Consider the following 17145-nt stretch of genomic DNA (forward strand, 5'->3'; position numbering starts at 1 on the left):
AGGCAGGGGTCCTATTCTCCCTGAGCTCATAGACAGGGTATAGAAGGGCACGAGCTGTCTGTCCATACATGGGACTGGGGCCTGTGAGTGATTCACTGTGCACAGAGTGTTTGGGGGAAGGCTGAAGATCCCCAAGGGAATTAGGCTTGGGGCTGGGGCTAGAGTTTGGTAAGGGTGATGAGACTTTGGGGAGGGGTCCAGGGGTTCATTATGATCAGGGAAGCTGATGAGGACTTGTGTGCTCAGTGCACGACCTTCTGCCTGTCCTGCCAAGCAGGTCCTGGTCCCGGCTTCTCGCACCCTCATGTCAGCCCCGGCCCCGCCCGGCGGCCCGCAGAGGACAAGGTCAGGATGCGTGTGAAGCCCCAGGGCCTGGTGGTGACTTCCAGTGCCGTGTGCAGCTCTCCTGACTACCTCCGGGAGCCCAAGTACTACCCCGGCGGCCCCCCCGCCCCCCGGCCCTTGCTTCCCACCCGGCCCCCTGCCAGTCCACCTGACAAGGCCTTCTCCACCCACACCTTCTCCGAGAACCCACGCCCACCCCCACGCCGGGACCCCAGCACCCGACGCCCTCCAGTCCTTCCCAAGGGCGACGACCCACTGCCCCCAAGGGCTGCCCGGCCCATCTCCCAGGCTCGCTGCCCCATACCAGCCGGAGACAGCAGCTCCCGCTGCCACTGGGACAACGGGCGGGTGAACCTGCATCCAGTGGTGCAGCTGATTGACATCATGAAGGACCTGACACGCCTCTCCCAGGACCTGCAGCACAGTGGGGTGCATCTGGACTGTGGTGGGCTACGGCTGAGCCGGCCCCCTGCCCCGCCACCTGGTGATCTGCAGTACAGCTTCTTCTCTTCACCTAGCCTGGCCAACAGCATCCGCAGCCCTGAGGAGCGCGCCACCCCTCATGCCAAGTCAGAGCGACCCAGCCACCCCCTCTACGAGCCTGAGCCTGAGCCTAGGGACAGTCCCCAGCCTGGCCAAGGCCATAGTCCTGGAGCCACAGCTGCAGCCACTGGCTTGCCCCCAGAGCCTGAGCCAGATGGCCCTGATTACTCAGAACTCGCAGAAGCTGACATCCTCAGTGAGCTAGCCTCCCTTACGTGCCCCGAGGCCCAGCTGCTAGAGGCCCAGGCCCTAGAGCCACCATCGCCTGAGCCAGAGCCTCAGCTCCTGGACCCCCAGCCCCGTTTCCTGGACCCACAGGCACTAGAGCCACTGGGGGAAGCTTTGGAGTTGCCTCCCCTGCAACCTCTTGCTGACCCTCTGGGGCTGCCAAGCCTGGCTTTACAGGCCCTGGATACTTTGCCTGACTCCCTGGAGTCACAGCTGCTTGACCCCCAGGCACTTGACCCTCTGCCTAAGTTGTTGGATGTCCCAGGTCACCGTCTGGAGCCCCAACAGCCCCTGGGGCACTGTCCATTGGCCGAGCCCTTGCGCCTAGACTTGTGCTCACCCCATGGCCCCCCTGGGCCTGAGGGCCACCCCAAGTATGCCTTGCGGCGCACCGATAGGCCAAAGATCCTATGTCGCCGGCGGAAAGCTGGTCGGGGGCGTAAGGCAGATGCTGGACCTGAGGGCCGCCTGCTACCCCTGCCTATGCCCACAGGGCTGGGAGCTGTCCTGGCTGAGCCTCCACCACCACCACCTCCACTACCACCTGTCCTGCCAGGCCCAGGCCCAGTCCAAGAACTGGAGCCAGAATCTTCCCAGACTCCAGTGGTCCCTGCCCGCAAAGGCAAGTGCCGGGGTGTGAGGCGCATGGTGGTGAAGATGGCTAAGATCCCTGTATCACTGGGGAGGCGGAATAAGACCACGTACAAAGTGTCATCTTTGAGTAGCAGCCTGAGCGTGGAGGGCAAGGAGTTAGGCCTACGAGTATCAGCAGAGCCCACCCCACTGCTGAAGATGAAGAACAATGGGCGAAATGTGGTCGTGGTCTTCCCACCAGGTGAGATGCCAATTATTCTCAAGCGTAAGCGGGGCCGTCCTCCTAAGAACCTACTGCTGGGTCCCGGCAAGCCCAAGGAGCCAGCAGTGGTAGCAACCGAGGCAGCCACCGTGGCTGCAGCCACCATGGCCATCCCAGAGGTAAAGAAACGACGGCGGCGGAAGCAGAAGCTGGCATCCCCCCAGCCGTCCTATGCAGCAGATGCCAATGACAGTAAGGCTGAGTACTCAGATGTCCTCGCCAAACTGGCCTTCCTGAACCGCCAGAGCCAGTGTGCTGGGCGGTGCTCACCACCCCGCTGCTGGACACCCAGTGAGCCTGAGTCTGTACACCAGGCCCCTGACACCCAGAGCATCTCCCACTTCCTGCATCGTGTGCAGGGCTTCCGGCGCCGTGGGGGCAAGGCAGGTGGTTTTGGTGGCCGGGGTGGGGGCCATGCAGCCAAGGCAGCCAGATGCTCTTTCAGTGACTTCTTTGAGGGCATCGGCAAGAAAAAAAAGGTGGTGACAGTGGCAGCTGCTGGGGTTGGAGGTCCCGGCCTCACTGAGTTGGGGCACCCACGAAAACGGGGCCGGGGGGAGGTGGACGCCTTGACAGGGAAGCCCAAGCGGAAGAGGCGGTCCCGGAAAAATGGGACTCTGTTTCCAGAGCAGGTACCCAGTGGCCCAGGCTTTGGGGAGGCTGGTGTTGAGTGGCCTGGGGACAAGAGTGGTGGCTGGGCCCCTCACCATGGGCACCCAGGCGGGCAAGCTGGCCGAAACTGTGGTTTCCAGGGGACCGAGGCCCGGGCTTTTGCCTCCACTGGGCTGGAGAGTGGGGCTTCAGGCCGTGGCAGCTACTACAGCACGGCCACGCCCTCGGGCCAGACCGAGCTCAGCCAGGAGCGCCAAAACCTCTTCACTGGCTATTTTCGCTCACTGCTTGATTCGGATGACTCCTCCGACCTCTTGGACTTTGCCCTCTCAGCCTCCCGCCCAGAGTCCCGGAAGGCATCAGGCACCTACACAGGGCCACCCACCAGTGCCCTGCCCACCCAGCGGGGCCTGGCCACCTTCCCCAGCCGAGGAGCCAAGGCCAGCCCAGTGGCAGTGGGCAGCAGTGGGGCTGGGGCAGACCCTTCCTTCCAGCCTGTCCTGCCCACTCGCCAGACCTTTCCACCAGGACGAGCAACAAGCTATGGGATAACCCCAGCCACTTCAGATTGCCGGGCAGCCGAAACCTTCCCAAAGCTGGCTCCCCCACCTTCAGCCGTGGCCCGATCTCCAACTACCCACCCACCCACCAACACCTACCCACCCCAGTATGGTGGATATGGGGCTGGACAAAGTGTATTCGCCCCAGCAAAGCCCTTTACAGGCCAGGACTGCGCTAACAGCAAGGACTGCAGCTTCGCCTATGGCAGTGGCAATAGCCTTCCTGCCTCACCCAGCAGTGCCCACAGTGCTGGCTATGCCCCACCGCCTACTGGGGGTCCCTGCTTGCCACCAAGCAAGGCCTCCTTCTTCAACAGCTCTGAGGGGGCCCCTTTCTCTGGTTCAGCTCCCACACCCCTGCGCTGTGACAGCCGGGCCAGCACTGTCTCGCCTGGTGGCTACATGGTACCCAAGGGCACCACAGCTTCTGCCACCTCTGCAGCCTCTGCCGCTTCCTCCTCCTCCTCCTCCTTTCAGCCCTCGCCTGAGAACTGTCGGCAGTTTGCGGGGGCTTCTCAGTGGCCTTTCCGGCAGGGTTATGGAGGCCTGGACTGGGCCTCAGAGGCCTTTAGTCAGCTCTACAACCCCAGTTTTGACTGCCACGTCAGTGAGCCCAATGTGATCCTGGACATCTCCAACTACACGCCACAGAAGGTGAAGCAGCAGACAGCCGTGTCTGAGACCTTCTCTGAGTCGTCCTCTGACAGCACCCAATTCAATCAGCCAGTCAGTGGCGGCGGTTTTCGTCGTGCCAACAGTGAGGCCTCAAGCAGTGAGGGCCAGTCAAGCCTGTCCAGCCTAGAGAAACTGATGATGGACTGGAACGAGGCATCATCCGCCCCTGGCTACAACTGGAACCAGAGTGTCCTCTTCCAGAGCAGTTCCAAGCCTGGCCGTGGACGGCGGAAGAAGGTGGACCTGTTTGAGGCCTCACATCTGGGCTTCTCAACATCTGCCTCAGCTGCTGCCTCAGGCTACCCTTCCAAACGGAGCACTGGGCCCCGGCAGCCACGGGGTGGTCGGGGCAGTGGGGCCTGCTCAGCTAAGAAGGAGCGAGGTGGTGCAGCTGCCAAAGCCAAGTTCATCCCCAAGCCACAGCCAGTCAACCCACTATTCCAGGACAGTCCAGACCTTGGCCTGGACTACTACAGTGGGGACAGCAGCATGTCACCACTGCCCTCTCAGTCAAGGGCCTTTAGTGTTGGAGAGCGAGACCCCTGTGACTTCATGGGGCCCTACTCCATGAACCCATCCACACCTTCCGACGGCACCTTCGGCCAAGGCTTCCACTGCGACTCACCCAGCCTGGGTGCTCCTGACCTTGATGGCAAGCATTTCCCGCCACTGGCCCACCCACCCACAGTGTTTGATGCTGGCCTCCAGAAGGCATACTCACCCACCTGCTCACCCACACTAGGCTTCAAGGAAGAGCTGCGGCCACCACCCACAAAGCTAGCTGCCTGCGAGCCCCTCAAGCATGGGCTCCAGGGGGCCAGCCTGGGCCACACGGCTGCAGCCCAGGCCCACCTGAGCTGCCGGGACCTGCCCCTGGGCCAGCCCCACTACGATTCCCCCAGTTGCAAGGGCACAGCCTATTGGTACCCACCAGGCTCAGCTGCCCGTAGCCCACCCTATGAAGGCAAGGTGGGCACAGGGCTGCTGGCTGACTTCCTGGGCAGGACGGAGGCCGCGTGCCTCACCGCCCCACACCTGGCCAGCCCACCGGCCACGCCCAAGGCCGACAAGGAGCCACTAGAGATGGCCCGGCCACCTGGTCCACCCCGTGGCCCTGCTGCAGCCGCTGCTGGCTATGGCTGCCCACTCCTTAGTGACTTGACCCTGTCCCCCGTGCCGAGGGACTCGCTGCTGCCCCTGCAGGACACTGCCTACAGGTATCCAGGCTTTATGCCGCAGGCGCATCCTGGCCTGGGTGGGGGCCCCAAGAGCGGCTTCCTGGGGCCCATGGCGGAACCTCACCCTGAGGACACATTCACCGTCACCTCCCTGTAGTGCCAACTGAAGTGCCGACTGGACCGCGAGGTTTTGTTCCTGGGTGAGTCTGGGGATGTGGGTGCAATGGGTAGAAGCTTGGGTGGTGGGGAGGACAAGGAGATTAAAGTTTGGGCCAAGGGAAGAGGTATAGAGATGAGTGGGAGAAATGTAGGATTTAAGGACAAGATGGGCGAACTGACAGCAGGGAGGAAAGATTTAGGATTAGAAGTTGTAGACAGTCTTGAGGGAGGAGACAGGGTGCTTGTGTGGGGAACCCAGCAGGGCGTTCAGGGGTTCTTGAGAATTGGAGTAGCAGAAGAACCAGACTGAACAGAGCCATCTAGTTTGGCTCATCAAGCATTTGTTTCCCTTCTTCATGCTAGGCCTTGGGCAGGAGGTACCACTTGAACTCCTAGGAGAGAAGGTGTTTGCCTCACTCTGTGTAAGACAGGTGAAGGAAAAAGCAGGTCAGATAATCATGCACCCAGGGCCAGTCTGGAGTTCCAGCCCTGCTGGGCATCCTCGTTTTCCTGGGAGCTTTGATGACTCCATGATGTTGCCTGGCCAAGGCCAGAGTGTGACCAGTACATATTGGTCACACACTCATCTAGGGCTTTCTGAAATGGTCCAAATGGTCATCTCTTGGGCTCTCAGAGTACCCTCAAATCTATTTCCAACATCTTTGGCCTGAGGTTCAGTGTGTTCAGGGGCATGTAAGGTAGGGATGCAGACATGAAAAAGGGACATGTGATCCCACTGTCCCTGGGAACCTGCAACCAATGGGTCTGTCCCTAGGTAGAATGTTTTACCCCTAGAAAAGTGAACCCCTTTCCTCAAGTCAGGAGTTTTTCTAAGAGTTCAGTTAAATATTGCAAGATATTTAGGTACTGTTTTTATCAGGCACTGTGACCTCATTAGTTGGAGTCAGTTTTAGTATTTTGGGGTTTTTTCGGGGGGGGGGGCGGTGGCACCAGGTATCGAACTCAGGACCTTATGCTCGAGAGGCAGGCATGGTACCACTGAGCTAAATCCCTGACCCAGTTTTAGTATTTTTAAGATTTGGTATTTTGGGGGCCAGGGCAGCACAGCACCTGCCTGGCAAGTGTGAAGCCCTGAGTTTGATTTCCAGTACAAAAAAAAAAATGGTTTGGTATTTTTAAAAATGAAAATGAGGGCTGGGGATTTAGCTCAGTGGTTCTGCCGCCTGCTTCACAAGGGCAAGGTCCCGAGTTTGATCCCCAGTCCAAAAAAAACCCAAAAACATAAAAAATAAAAATGAAAATGAAATGCCAGGCATAGTGGTACACACCTGTAATCCCAGCTACTCAGAAGGCTGAGGCAGAAGCATTGCAAGTTTGAGCCCAGATGGGTAACTTATTTTATTGAGACCCTGCCTCACAATAAAAAAATTTTCAGTGGTAGAGTGTGCCTCGGTTCAATCCCCAGTATGAGAGAGAGAGGGGAGAGAGAGAGAGAAGTAAGGGAGGGAAAAAGAAAAGAAACTGGGCATGGTGGCACATGCCTATAATCCCAGCACTCTGGGAGACTGAGGCAGGAGAACTGCAAGTTCAGGCACAGCCTAGGGAACTTCGTAACTTAGCAAGGCCCTGTCTCAAAATTTTTAAAAAATAATAAAAAGGGATAGGGATCTAGCTCAGTCCAAAGGCAACAGCTATGGATTCAATCACTAGTAAAGGGGAGGAAAAAAAAGACAAAATGCCCCAAAATGATCAAAGGGACTAGGGTTAAAGCCTCTTCCAGAAAATAGCCACAGCTGATCCCACCTTTGGACAACAGATTTGTCACAGAATTGCCCCAGATGTGATACTTGGTGGTGGGGTGGATTTGGGCTTGTCTGAGACCCTCACCTTCCACCTCTGCTGCCCCAAAGCCTCCTGGGAGGCCATTCATAGCCAGGGTGACTCTGGGTCCTAAAGTAATGTTAGTGGAAACTTATCCCCTCTCTGCCAGATCCCAGCTGCCCTGATGCCTAAAGGTGGCATAGGACAGCATGTGACATCTAGGCAGCCTGGGGGAGGACCAGTCCCCAATGGGCCCCCAACTTGCTACATGCCCTTGACCAAGCTTCTACCCCTCTGTGGTCTCTGTTTTCCCATCTGTTCAAGGAAATTGACTTTAATAATCTCTTAGACTCTTTAGCTCTGCATGGCAGAAACAATGGCCCAAATCTTATTTTTTTGCACAATATTTTCCTTCCTAATGAAGCCAGGCCAAGATTAAAATGGCCTTCCATTCCCCATGCATCTCATCGCAAGCAGCAGAGCCACAGATCTGAAGCAGGCCAGGGAGAAGGTACTTAGGGTTTAAATGTCAAACTTGATCCTTCTCACTGGAAGGAATATGTCTCGTGGATAATCCAGAAATGTGAAATAATCCAAAAACCGTTTCTCCCAAGCTCTGGTTGGGGAAATGAATGGGTATGGGGCCTGGGTGTTTGGGCAGGTCTCAGCTCAGTGAAATACATAATGGAACCACCCAGTGAGGCTGAACACAGGAGGAACTGGGATGCCATCCAGCCCCACATTCTGGCCCTGCTCCCCACCCAGGGCTGGGAGTTAACAGCACTGTCCTCCAACTGATTTGTGCAGTTATTCCAGAGGTATCTGTGCAGCAATCCCATGTGCCAGGTATTGCAGCACCATTTGGTCCTCAGGGGGCTTCCACTTTAGAGAGAAAGACAGTAAACAGAACAACACTGACAATTTGATCATTACAACTGTGGGAAAGATGGTGCAGAAGAAACAAAGCTAGGAAACTGTGAGAGTCTGCAAGAGGGTGACCAGACCTTGAAGCTCCTGCCCAAAGGATGAAGGGACTAAACAGCTAGATGGGGAAGAGTGCTCTGTGCAGAGGGAACAGCAGTGTGTACAGCCTTGAGGCAGGAAGGGGCTTGGCTCTGAGGAACTGATGGAAAAGCAGTTAAGCTAAATGAAGAAGCAAGGCAGGTAGGGCCAGATCAAGCAAGGAACTGGAAGGGGTTGGACTATTCCAAGACAGATGAGGGGCTACTGCAGAGGGGCTTCTCACCTGGAATGCTCAGGTCACAGACATTGAAGCAGGAAGACTGGCTCTCCTGGTCCAGACAAACAGTGGTGGTAGCTTGGGACAAGGTCTCCCTTCTTTCTCTAAAATGGCACACAAGCTCCTCCATGTAGAGCAACCCTCCAGTGCCAGTTAAAATCATGGTAGGAGTGAGAGAGTTGAGGGTATAGGAAGGAAAGTGGCAAGAAAGGAGAATTAATAGAGGGAGTCACATTGTCAACAGAAGGCTTAAACAGAGAAGACAATGACACGCTCACTCACCAACAGGCAGTGAGCAGCTTTGATGCTGGGAGAAGCACTGGAGAAGCAGTAATTCAGCTCAGCCACGCATCTTGAGCTCTTCTGTGCTCCTTCATTGCCAAGCACTGAGGAGACAAAGCAGACATGGCCTCTGTCCTCGAGTTCAGCATCCACCCCAGGAAGCTAAAGCAAGTACACAAAGAACCTAAAAACACCTGGTAGGAAGTGGCAGATGCCCAGAGGCAGGAACAGACAAAGAGAGTATGCCAGGCAGCTGGAGTTATGGTCAGAAATGTTCCCTCTGCCTGCTTGGTGAGAAAAGGGACACACATTTATGCTGGGCCCTTTGTGTAATTCTGCCCCCATGAATCTTTTATAGTGACCTGGGAGTGACTGTGCTTCCTGCCCCCATCGGAGTTGAGGAAACAGGTACAGCTAGGAACCTGGCCCAGGGGACCCATATATGGTAGAGCCAGATTTGGAACATATTACTGCCCCTCCACAGCCTGGGGACTCTTGCCATGCAGCTGCACTTTTCCACCCCGCACCCTGGTTCCCCAGCTGCAAAATGAAGGGTCAGATTGGACAAGCTCTACAGTTCATTTTGGATCTGACATTTTAAGTGGATTTTGAGGTTCTGTGGAAGAAATGGCACTTGAATTTGACCTTGAAGAATAGGCAAGACTTGAAAACAGGGAAGGGCATTCCAGGCTGTGGGAACTGTGTACAAAGGCAGGTTACCTCTCAGAGTGAGTAGAAGATGAAAGGTCCAAGGAGGGAGTGGGGAATGTGGGGCACAACTGGGCTGAGAGCTGTGGCTGACAGGACAGAGATGGGGAGGGGGGTGGGCCATGCAGATAGCTTTTCTGGTCCAGACAGACTGGCTCCACACTGGGACCCTGTGGGCTGAAGATTGGCCCTAGCAGTCCTGGGGATGAGAGTGGGAGAGTAGAAAGGGCCTCCGAGGTGTTCAGGAATCTTGAGTCCTCCCCGCCCCCTTCGTCTTCCCCTCAGAGGGCCTGGAACTGAAGCCAAGAGAAATGTCACAGGTCCTCCAAGGTTATACCAGCTGGGGCCTGACTGGAGCAGGAGGCAGTTTCCAAGGCCACCATCCAGCTGGGGTCAGCAGGCATGTCCAGGCCTGGCTGCTCTGGGCTTTGTCTCTCTGTGTCTTGAAACCTTGAGAGGTCACTTGATCTTGCCCCTCACTCTGAGCAAGAGGCTTCTAGTCAGGCAGGGCTCAGCCAGTCCTGCCGTGCTTATTACGGGCTCCAGCTTTTCCTCCTTCTCTGAACCCATCCACCCTCCGATCCTATCTCTTGCCACTCCTGCAGCCACATTTCTGCTGGTCCGCCTGTGCCGAGGCTCCAGTCCCTGGAAATGCTATCTCTCTGTGAACACATCCTCTCGCACTCCTCCTCTCTCAGCTCCCCACATCCCGGAGCAGAGCTCTGCAACTGGAGGGTGATGGCTAGGAGCCCACCTGCGGTTTCAGAAAAGCCTCTGCGCACAGCCTGGTTCCATCCCTTCCCAGCTAGGTGACCTGGTGAGTCATTCACCTGATGAGTCATGTCACTTCTCTGGGTCTCTTGTGAGAATTAAATGAGATTACATGTGAAGCACATAGCCTGGTCCTGGCCCACAGCAAGCAGTGGGTGGCAGGAGGGTGGATAGATACCTTTCCACAGATTGAGTTCCGGGCCCTCTGACCCAGCCTGTGAGTCACAGACTTCAACCCTAGCTTCTGGACCCTTGCATAGGCCCATGGAGCCCTGTGTGGGTCTGGGGCCTTTGGAAGGAGACTTTGAAGTACCACTGAATTCATTTTTTTTTTTTTTGGTACCGGGGATCAAACTCAGGACCTTTCACTTGCAAGACAGGCACAGCGCCACTGAGCTAAATTCCCAGCATACCACTGAATTCTTTGCTCTAGCCCCTGGACCAAGTCCTCCTGGGAACAGGGAGGGACACTGGGACAAAGTAAGTCCATCCCAAGGGACCTGATGGGCACAAGACACAGGCTTAAAATGACCTGGGTCTACTAAGAAAACTGTCCACAGTTATGTAGACCCATCTTCTCTCCCAACACAAATCATCTGAAAAATATTTCCTTCTTCATAATACATCATGATGTTTTTCTTCTGGTAGATATACCTTCTTTGTCATCATAACTTTTGCTGCCATAAACCACTGTTTGTGTTGGAGAGTGGGGGAAGTAGGTTCATTCTGTGTGTAGCACACATGAACTAGCAACCTGCTCTGGACCAGGTATTGCATCCAGTATTAAGAATACCACTGAACAAGACAGACAGTGCCCTACCCTCGTGGGTCCTGCAGCCTGTAAACAGGTTCGTTAACAGCCTCCTTGTTTTCAGGTTTGGTGGTACACACCTATAATCCTGGTTATTCAGAAGGCTGAGGCAGGAGGATTGCAAGTTCAAGGCCAGCCCATCCAATTTAGTGAGACCCTACCTCAAAATTTTTTAAAGGCTGGGTATGTACCTCAGTGATAGACCACTTAGCTAGCATCATGAGGCACTGAATTTAGTCCCTAGCATCAAAAAATAAAAACCTCCACATTGGCATCACTCTCCAGGGAAAGGACTTGAGCTCTCCCAGGAGAATCATCGGGGCCACCCTGCTGACCATGTGAGCAAGACAGACAGCAAGAGCCTTCTGGGTGCAGGACGTGGTCTTGACAAGTTTGAGATTTCAGAGCTGAGCCCTAGTTCAGCCACCTGGGTCTCAGAACAACTCCACCGAGTTCTTTCTCCCCGTTATGGCCACCAAAGTGCTTGTTGTTCAGCACTTTTAGATGCATGGCGTCTGGAGCCCCTAAAATATTTATTGGTTGAATTGATTAAAGCACATCTGCTCCTGCAACTCCATTGCTTCACACCTTTTGATTGCGTTCGTCCCTCTCCTGCCTTCTTGCCTACAAAATACAGGCCCCAACTTCCCTGCATGGTATTCAAGGCTTCTATCCTGACATCCTGCCTTTTTCTGCCCTACCTCTCTTACACATGCCATAACTTACTTGCCTGAGAATCTAGGATCAGCAGGGAGCTATCCGAGGGGTCTTTCCCAGATGTGCCCTGTCCTTTACCTGTTCCCTCTCCTACCCACCACGCTTTCCCACCTGTAGGTTTCTGTCTTTCACTCAGAGATCAACCTCCTCCAAAAAGCATTTCAGAATCCTTCCCAGGCCCAATTAATCTCTAGCCCTTTATGTATCCATGACAGCCCTTTCTGGGAATGTCCTTACCATGCCATCAACTTCTTTAGTCCAGTTGCTCATCTCTGCTCACCATCTTCCCCTCACCCTAGGGTCTCATCCTACCCGAGACATTTCAGGTGCGTTTGAATGTGTGTTTTAACTTGAACTAAAAAAAAAACAATGTAGAATAGGGGACTGAGAGGAAGGACTGAGCGCTGAGGTATGGGTAAGGGACAGTTTCAGCCCCACTGCCAGGAAACACTCCTAAAATGGGGCAGGGAAGGAGTGTGCAAATAAACCAGGTCATGCTATAAGGGTTGACTGAGCTTTTAAAGGTCTCCAAGCACAGCCCCTCCCAGTTTGCAGAGGGAAAGGGACTCCCCTGAGGCCTCGGCCACCTGATCAATGAAGCACTGAACAGTAGAGCTAGGACCACCCTTGGGAATCGCCCAGTTCCACTGTTCTCATCCTTCCTCAGCCTATGTTTTGGTTCCTTGTCTAACACATACCATCAGTGATGCCTGTGTTTACCCGGGATATCTCCAATTGGGGGCAGGGGGGTGGTGGGGTATAACCTCCTCCCAGGACAGGTAAGGAATATGAGGCTCTGGGAGGTGGGAGGCACACCCAGTGTCCACACACAGGTTTAGTAAGTGGCCATGGATATGAACCCTACTTGGTCTCCCTAGTGAGTGCTTTAGGTCTCCATGCCCGGTAGTGGGGGAGGGAGAGGTAGGTCCCTAAGGAGTATGAAGGCAGAGCCAGGGTTTGGGGAGGACCTCTGGTGAGTTGTAGACACAGATTTTGAAAAAGTCCAGAGCATGGGGAGAGCCACCCTACCCTACCTGATGATATTCCGGCCTGTCAGGTGTGCTCTAAGCACCTGAAGCAGTATCCTGTCCACCTTTAGGTGCCACACAAGCCTGACAGCTTGAAAATGCTGGAGAGGTGGCTCAGCCTTCAGAAAGCTGAAGTTTGCTGCTGATCTCTTCTCTTTGGGGCAACATCTCAGTCGTGATGCCTGAAGATCTCCCATCACCTGTTTGACCTCCTTATTTTACAGACTAGAAACAGGCCCGGGGAGAAAAGAGCTGTGGCCTAGCCACACAGCAAATCAGTTTCAAATTCTCCTGTACCCTCTTTGCCTTCTGCCCTACTGTCTTATTTGACATTGAGACTCCCTTCTGGAGGGCAGAAACTAGAGATTGGAAGCTAAACCTTAGCTCACACCTGGCAGTTGATGGGAGTGTGAATTCATGTTTCCTGGTTGCTTCAATGAATGCACAAATATGTGTTCCTCTGGGGGGGAGCATTCTCTGAACAACCTGATTTATGTATCATCTGCAGCACTTTGCATCTCTGCTCAGCTACCCCTCAGTGCTGCCTCTGCCCTCCTCCACTGCCAGGAAGAGACCACTTAATGCCCTGGCACCTCAGATGCTAAAACTGCTGGAGCGTAAGAACTCAGCAGAATGTCACTCTAAGGTTTCTTACTGAGGCACTAAAAGGTTAAGGCTTAGGAACAGTGATTGGTGTCCTGGGCCCAGGGGCATGTTGGCATTGAGGATACAGAGGTACCACACACAAGTCTCTGCCCTGGAGGAGCAGGGTAGGAAATGACAAGTACACTGGTAGCTATGGTAACAGGGTGGCCTAAGGAGCCATCCTGGAGGTGTGCAAAAGCTGAGCTGGACCTTGACATGCTGACCACCCCTAGATCTGTCGTAACTGTCACTCAGTCCACACACATTCGTGACCCCAGCATGTGCTGGGCACTGTAACCAGCAGTGAGTTAAGAGCCACAGTCCCTCCTGCCAAGAAGAGGTTAGGTGCAAACCCCCACCACCACCCCTTTCTCCCTGAGCCCCCTAGGGTTTCCCTTTGCACCTCCCCCATTTGCCTGCCTAGAGATTGCTTGGTTTGGGGTCCATTTGCTCTGCCTCGGTTCCATGAGCCTCGCAAATGCAAAAGCAGAGCTGTCTTGTTCTTTGCCTTATCCCCAGTACCTGCTGGCCCTGTGCTGCTTAGCACCTTGGCATTTGGTTCTGTTTTGTGGAGGATTGAGCCTAGTAAGCTCTGGGTCCTACACAGCCACAGCTTTCTCCCCTCTCTTTCCACCAAAAACCCCAGGCTTTGAGTCCCTCCCCATCCCCCCAGATCCTGCCAGAATTCTCTGCTGGCCAAGTCCTGCAAGCTGGGAGGGCGGTGGGAGGAGGAAGGTGAGACGCATTGGGCGGCTTAGCAGAGGGTGAGAAAGCTTCCTGCTGCCTGGCCTCGGGCACCGCGGGAAGGTTCTGGCAGAAGCCGCCTGCTGGGCTGAGATCACCATGGAGACCTGGCTTGGAGAGGGTCACTGGCAGTGACTAAGGGCTGGTGGGGGCAGGGGCGGCAGGGATTTGTGCAGAGGCTCCCAGCTTGCCCCAGGCCCTTTCGGGGAGCCAGCAGTGCCGGGATTCACTGTCAGCGTACTAAGTAGTTTGGAGCAGGCCACCCTAAGTCTCCCCTCACTTGTCACCCAACATAGGTTCTCCAGCTTGGCAACAGTCCTTCAGCTGCAATAAGGCCAGCCTCTGGATAGAGGCCCCCAGCCCTCAGTTGAACCTGGCACCCCATTTACCACAGTCCTGCCCCCTAATCTCTGCAGCTGGTCCCACTTGTCACTCTAAATATGGAGAGCTGACATGCATCCCCATAGCACCTCCTACCCCCAAGAGCTGCTTTTCTGCCTACCACCCCGATTGCGGTATAGCTGCCACCCTAGCACATGGCTTTCCCCTCCCGTCCCGAAGACCCGCCACACACAGCCCTTGCCCTCCCTCAGGACTCTGCTCAAAGCCTGGTCTTATCACCAGAATGCCTGCTGCCCCTGCTCTGCAGGAGCCCACCTGGTCCCCTGGCCCTTGGGGGCATCCTGGCAAGTCCAACCTCAGGACAAAAGTTGTCCCTGGGGCTGACTGCCCAGCAGACAGCAGCTGAGGCTGAGCAGAATGTCAATGTGGCCCTGTTGGAAAGGGACGCCAAGAAAGTACAAGGGAGGAGAGGCTTTCTGTCGCCGCCTGGCTCCTGCGGGTGTGGGGGAGGAGGGCTGGCTCACGAAGGAGGCTTAGGAAGCAGTTTTAGCGCCCCCACCCCTGCCCTCAATTCTGGAGGAAATAGTCATACACTGTGGGTGGGAGATACGAGGCTCAAGGCTCTGAGAAGTGGGCAGGCTAATGGCCCGAGGCCTGGAGAATGACAGAGCCCTGTCCTGGGCACCTTGTCACTCATCCAAGCAGAGCTGAGAGTCCAGAATGTCTACATAGGGAAGTTAGGACCTACAGACTTTAGGATTGTCTAGGAAAGGGAGCTATGCCCAACCTCGAGCATCTGGTGATTCTGAGGACTTGGGAGATTCTGAGCTTCAGGAAAGCAGCGTTCTGCCAAACAGATGGCATTGTGTTGGGCAGTTTATTTCTTCCTTCAGAGAGACTTCCTCATCACTTCACCTCTTTAAGAAACAGAATGGCCTTGGTGGGACTAGGAAGAGGGTTAGATTTAGAAGAAATTGAAACCTGAACTTAGTTGTGTCTAACTCCAGAGCCCAAGCTAACAAATTCAACTGCTCAGGACCTCAACTTCTTACCCAGCATGTCCTTCACCTCTTAATGTGGGGCTTGGGCATTCCTGTTTTACAGTTGGGGAAACTGAGCTTCTAGAGGGCTGGAACCAGTCCCAAAGTCACATGGTCAGTTTGGAGTTTATGGGAGAAGCAGTAATATAGTTAGCTTCTCCCAGAATCCCATTAGGAACTGAATGGGGCCCACTCTTCGCCTCCTTGGTTTAGTCTTCAATGTCTGTGCCTGCTGCTAACTTCTGCCACTTCTCTTGTGTTTCTTTGCAGCTTTCAGAAAACCAACGCCAAGACCCCTCCTGTCCTCTGGCAGGAGCACCTGCCCCTCTGCCTCCCACACCCCCTGCAGCCCCATCTCCCCCTTACCCCCCCATCTCCACGCAGAAGCCGAAGGTGAGCCCTTTCTGCACAAAACCAGCAATTGTAAATACTTTTTAAAAATGTACAAAACTTAAAAACAAAACACAGTTTTAGAAAAAGACAAAAAAAAAAAGAGCGAGAGAGCGAGCGTGTGCAAGAGGTTGCGAGCGGGGCCTCCAGGTGTCCAGAGTCCCTGCAAGTATGCACTGAGAAATTTATCTACAGGTCGTTTGACAAAAATGAACAATATCCTATTTATTGTATATACTGTTTTATTATAAATCGTGGATTGTATATTGCATTCTGTAAACCTGCTGTGGTCCCGTGGTGTGCAAATTCGCATGGTGGGGGGGAGGGTGAAGAACCTCTTGCGGGAGCTCTCTTTTTTTTTTTTTCCTTATTTTTCACTCTTTTGGGTTTCTCTTCTGTTGTTGTTGTTGTTTTCTGTTGGCAGGACACACCCAAAGATCCAAGTTTGTATTAAAAAGAAATGAAAAAAAGCAAAAAAAAAAAAAAAAAAAAAAAATGCCAACTTTGTGTCTTGTGAAAGGGGGTGAGTGAGGGAGGGCGGAGTGGAAGAGACACAGCTGGGGTTTGTCACCAGCCACTAGATTCCACAGAGAAGTTAAACTACCTACAAGTGTTCCCTACCTTTGACCTCTCCCTTCTGCATGAACTCGGGGTCACCTTTGCATTTAGGTCTTCCCAAGCCCTAGATCTCCCTTGCCTGTCTCTGGGCCCCCTACTACACCCCATGCCCCGGGCCTTTCCTGCCTTCACTCCCTGGCCTTTAATCCCCAAAGTTCTACCCTAGTTCGTGGGCACCTATCTGAGATACTCATTCCTGAACCCAAGAACCCAGGGGATATCTGCTTGTCCCCAGGACTGGAGTATCCCCTGCTATGTGCCTCCCTTTGCTCCAGGTCCTGGATCTCATCTACCTCCAGGGGCCCCCTTTTACCCCAACATACCTGTACTTACTTATACAGAGCCCAAGGTACAATAGGCTAGTCACCTGATGTTTCTCCACCTTCTGCTTTCCATCTTGAATCCCAAATGCTGGGTCTATGTTTCCTTTCAGCTTTGGTAAACTGAAAAAGGAGAACTTCTAACCCAGTCCGTTTTTCTGCTGGGCCTGGAAGAGCTTAGCTGTTTCCCACTGCTTGACATTGGGAGATCTTGGCTGTTCTCTCCCAAACAGTGCCCCCTGTGGCCTCCTGATCTTTAGAAGCAGTTTTTCCCATGACTCATCATTTTTGTGTTAAAGCTCCTCTGAATGTGGCTTCTCCCTGTCTGCCCCCAGTGAAGCTCAGACACACAGGGATGGCTCCTTGCTGACCCAACCAGCAAGGCCCAGGTCTTGGAAGAGTTGGAGGAACCCTTGGTCAAGGGGGAAACACACCCTACCTCCTGGGTGCCTCTGTTTAAGTGAAGCCAGAGGACACAGACAGGTCACAGTCCTGGAAAACTGTAGCCTGTGTGCTGGGTATAAAGGCCCATCTACCCACCTAGCCCCTCT

At 54.3% G+C, this 17145-nt stretch overlaps 1 protein-coding gene across 15 annotated transcripts in view; it reads left to right on the forward strand.

Annotated features, from left to right (window-relative positions):
- Ahdc1 (AT-hook DNA binding motif containing 1) overlaps positions 1–15866 on the forward strand; it is a 67299-nt gene extending 51433 nt beyond the window's left edge. For 9 of the 15 annotated variants that reach the window (XM_087215458.1, XM_087215462.1, XM_087215461.1 and 6 more), the window contains 2 exons: positions 247–5197; positions 15537–15866. In XM_087215458.1, coding sequence (XP_087071584.1) covers positions 247–5154 — 4908 coding nt within the window. In that variant the 3' untranslated portion in view covers positions 5155–5197; positions 15537–15866. Of the gene's footprint in view, positions 1–246; positions 5198–8466; positions 8628–8818; positions 8869–15536 lie in introns of all 15 variants that reach the window. The other 6 variants (XM_087215467.1, XM_087215466.1, XM_087215464.1 and 3 more) reach the window with 3 other exon arrangements.
- The last annotated feature ends 1279 nt before the right edge of the window (positions 15867–17145 follow it).

The sequence above is a fragment of the Heterocephalus glaber genome, unplaced genomic scaffold (assembly GCF_053883595.1).
Source record: "Heterocephalus glaber isolate CG9 unplaced genomic scaffold, H.glaber_assembly_v1.0 deba00001452, whole genome shotgun sequence".
In the NCBI taxonomy this organism is placed as follows: Eukaryota; Metazoa; Chordata; class Mammalia; order Rodentia; family Bathyergidae; genus Heterocephalus; species Heterocephalus glaber.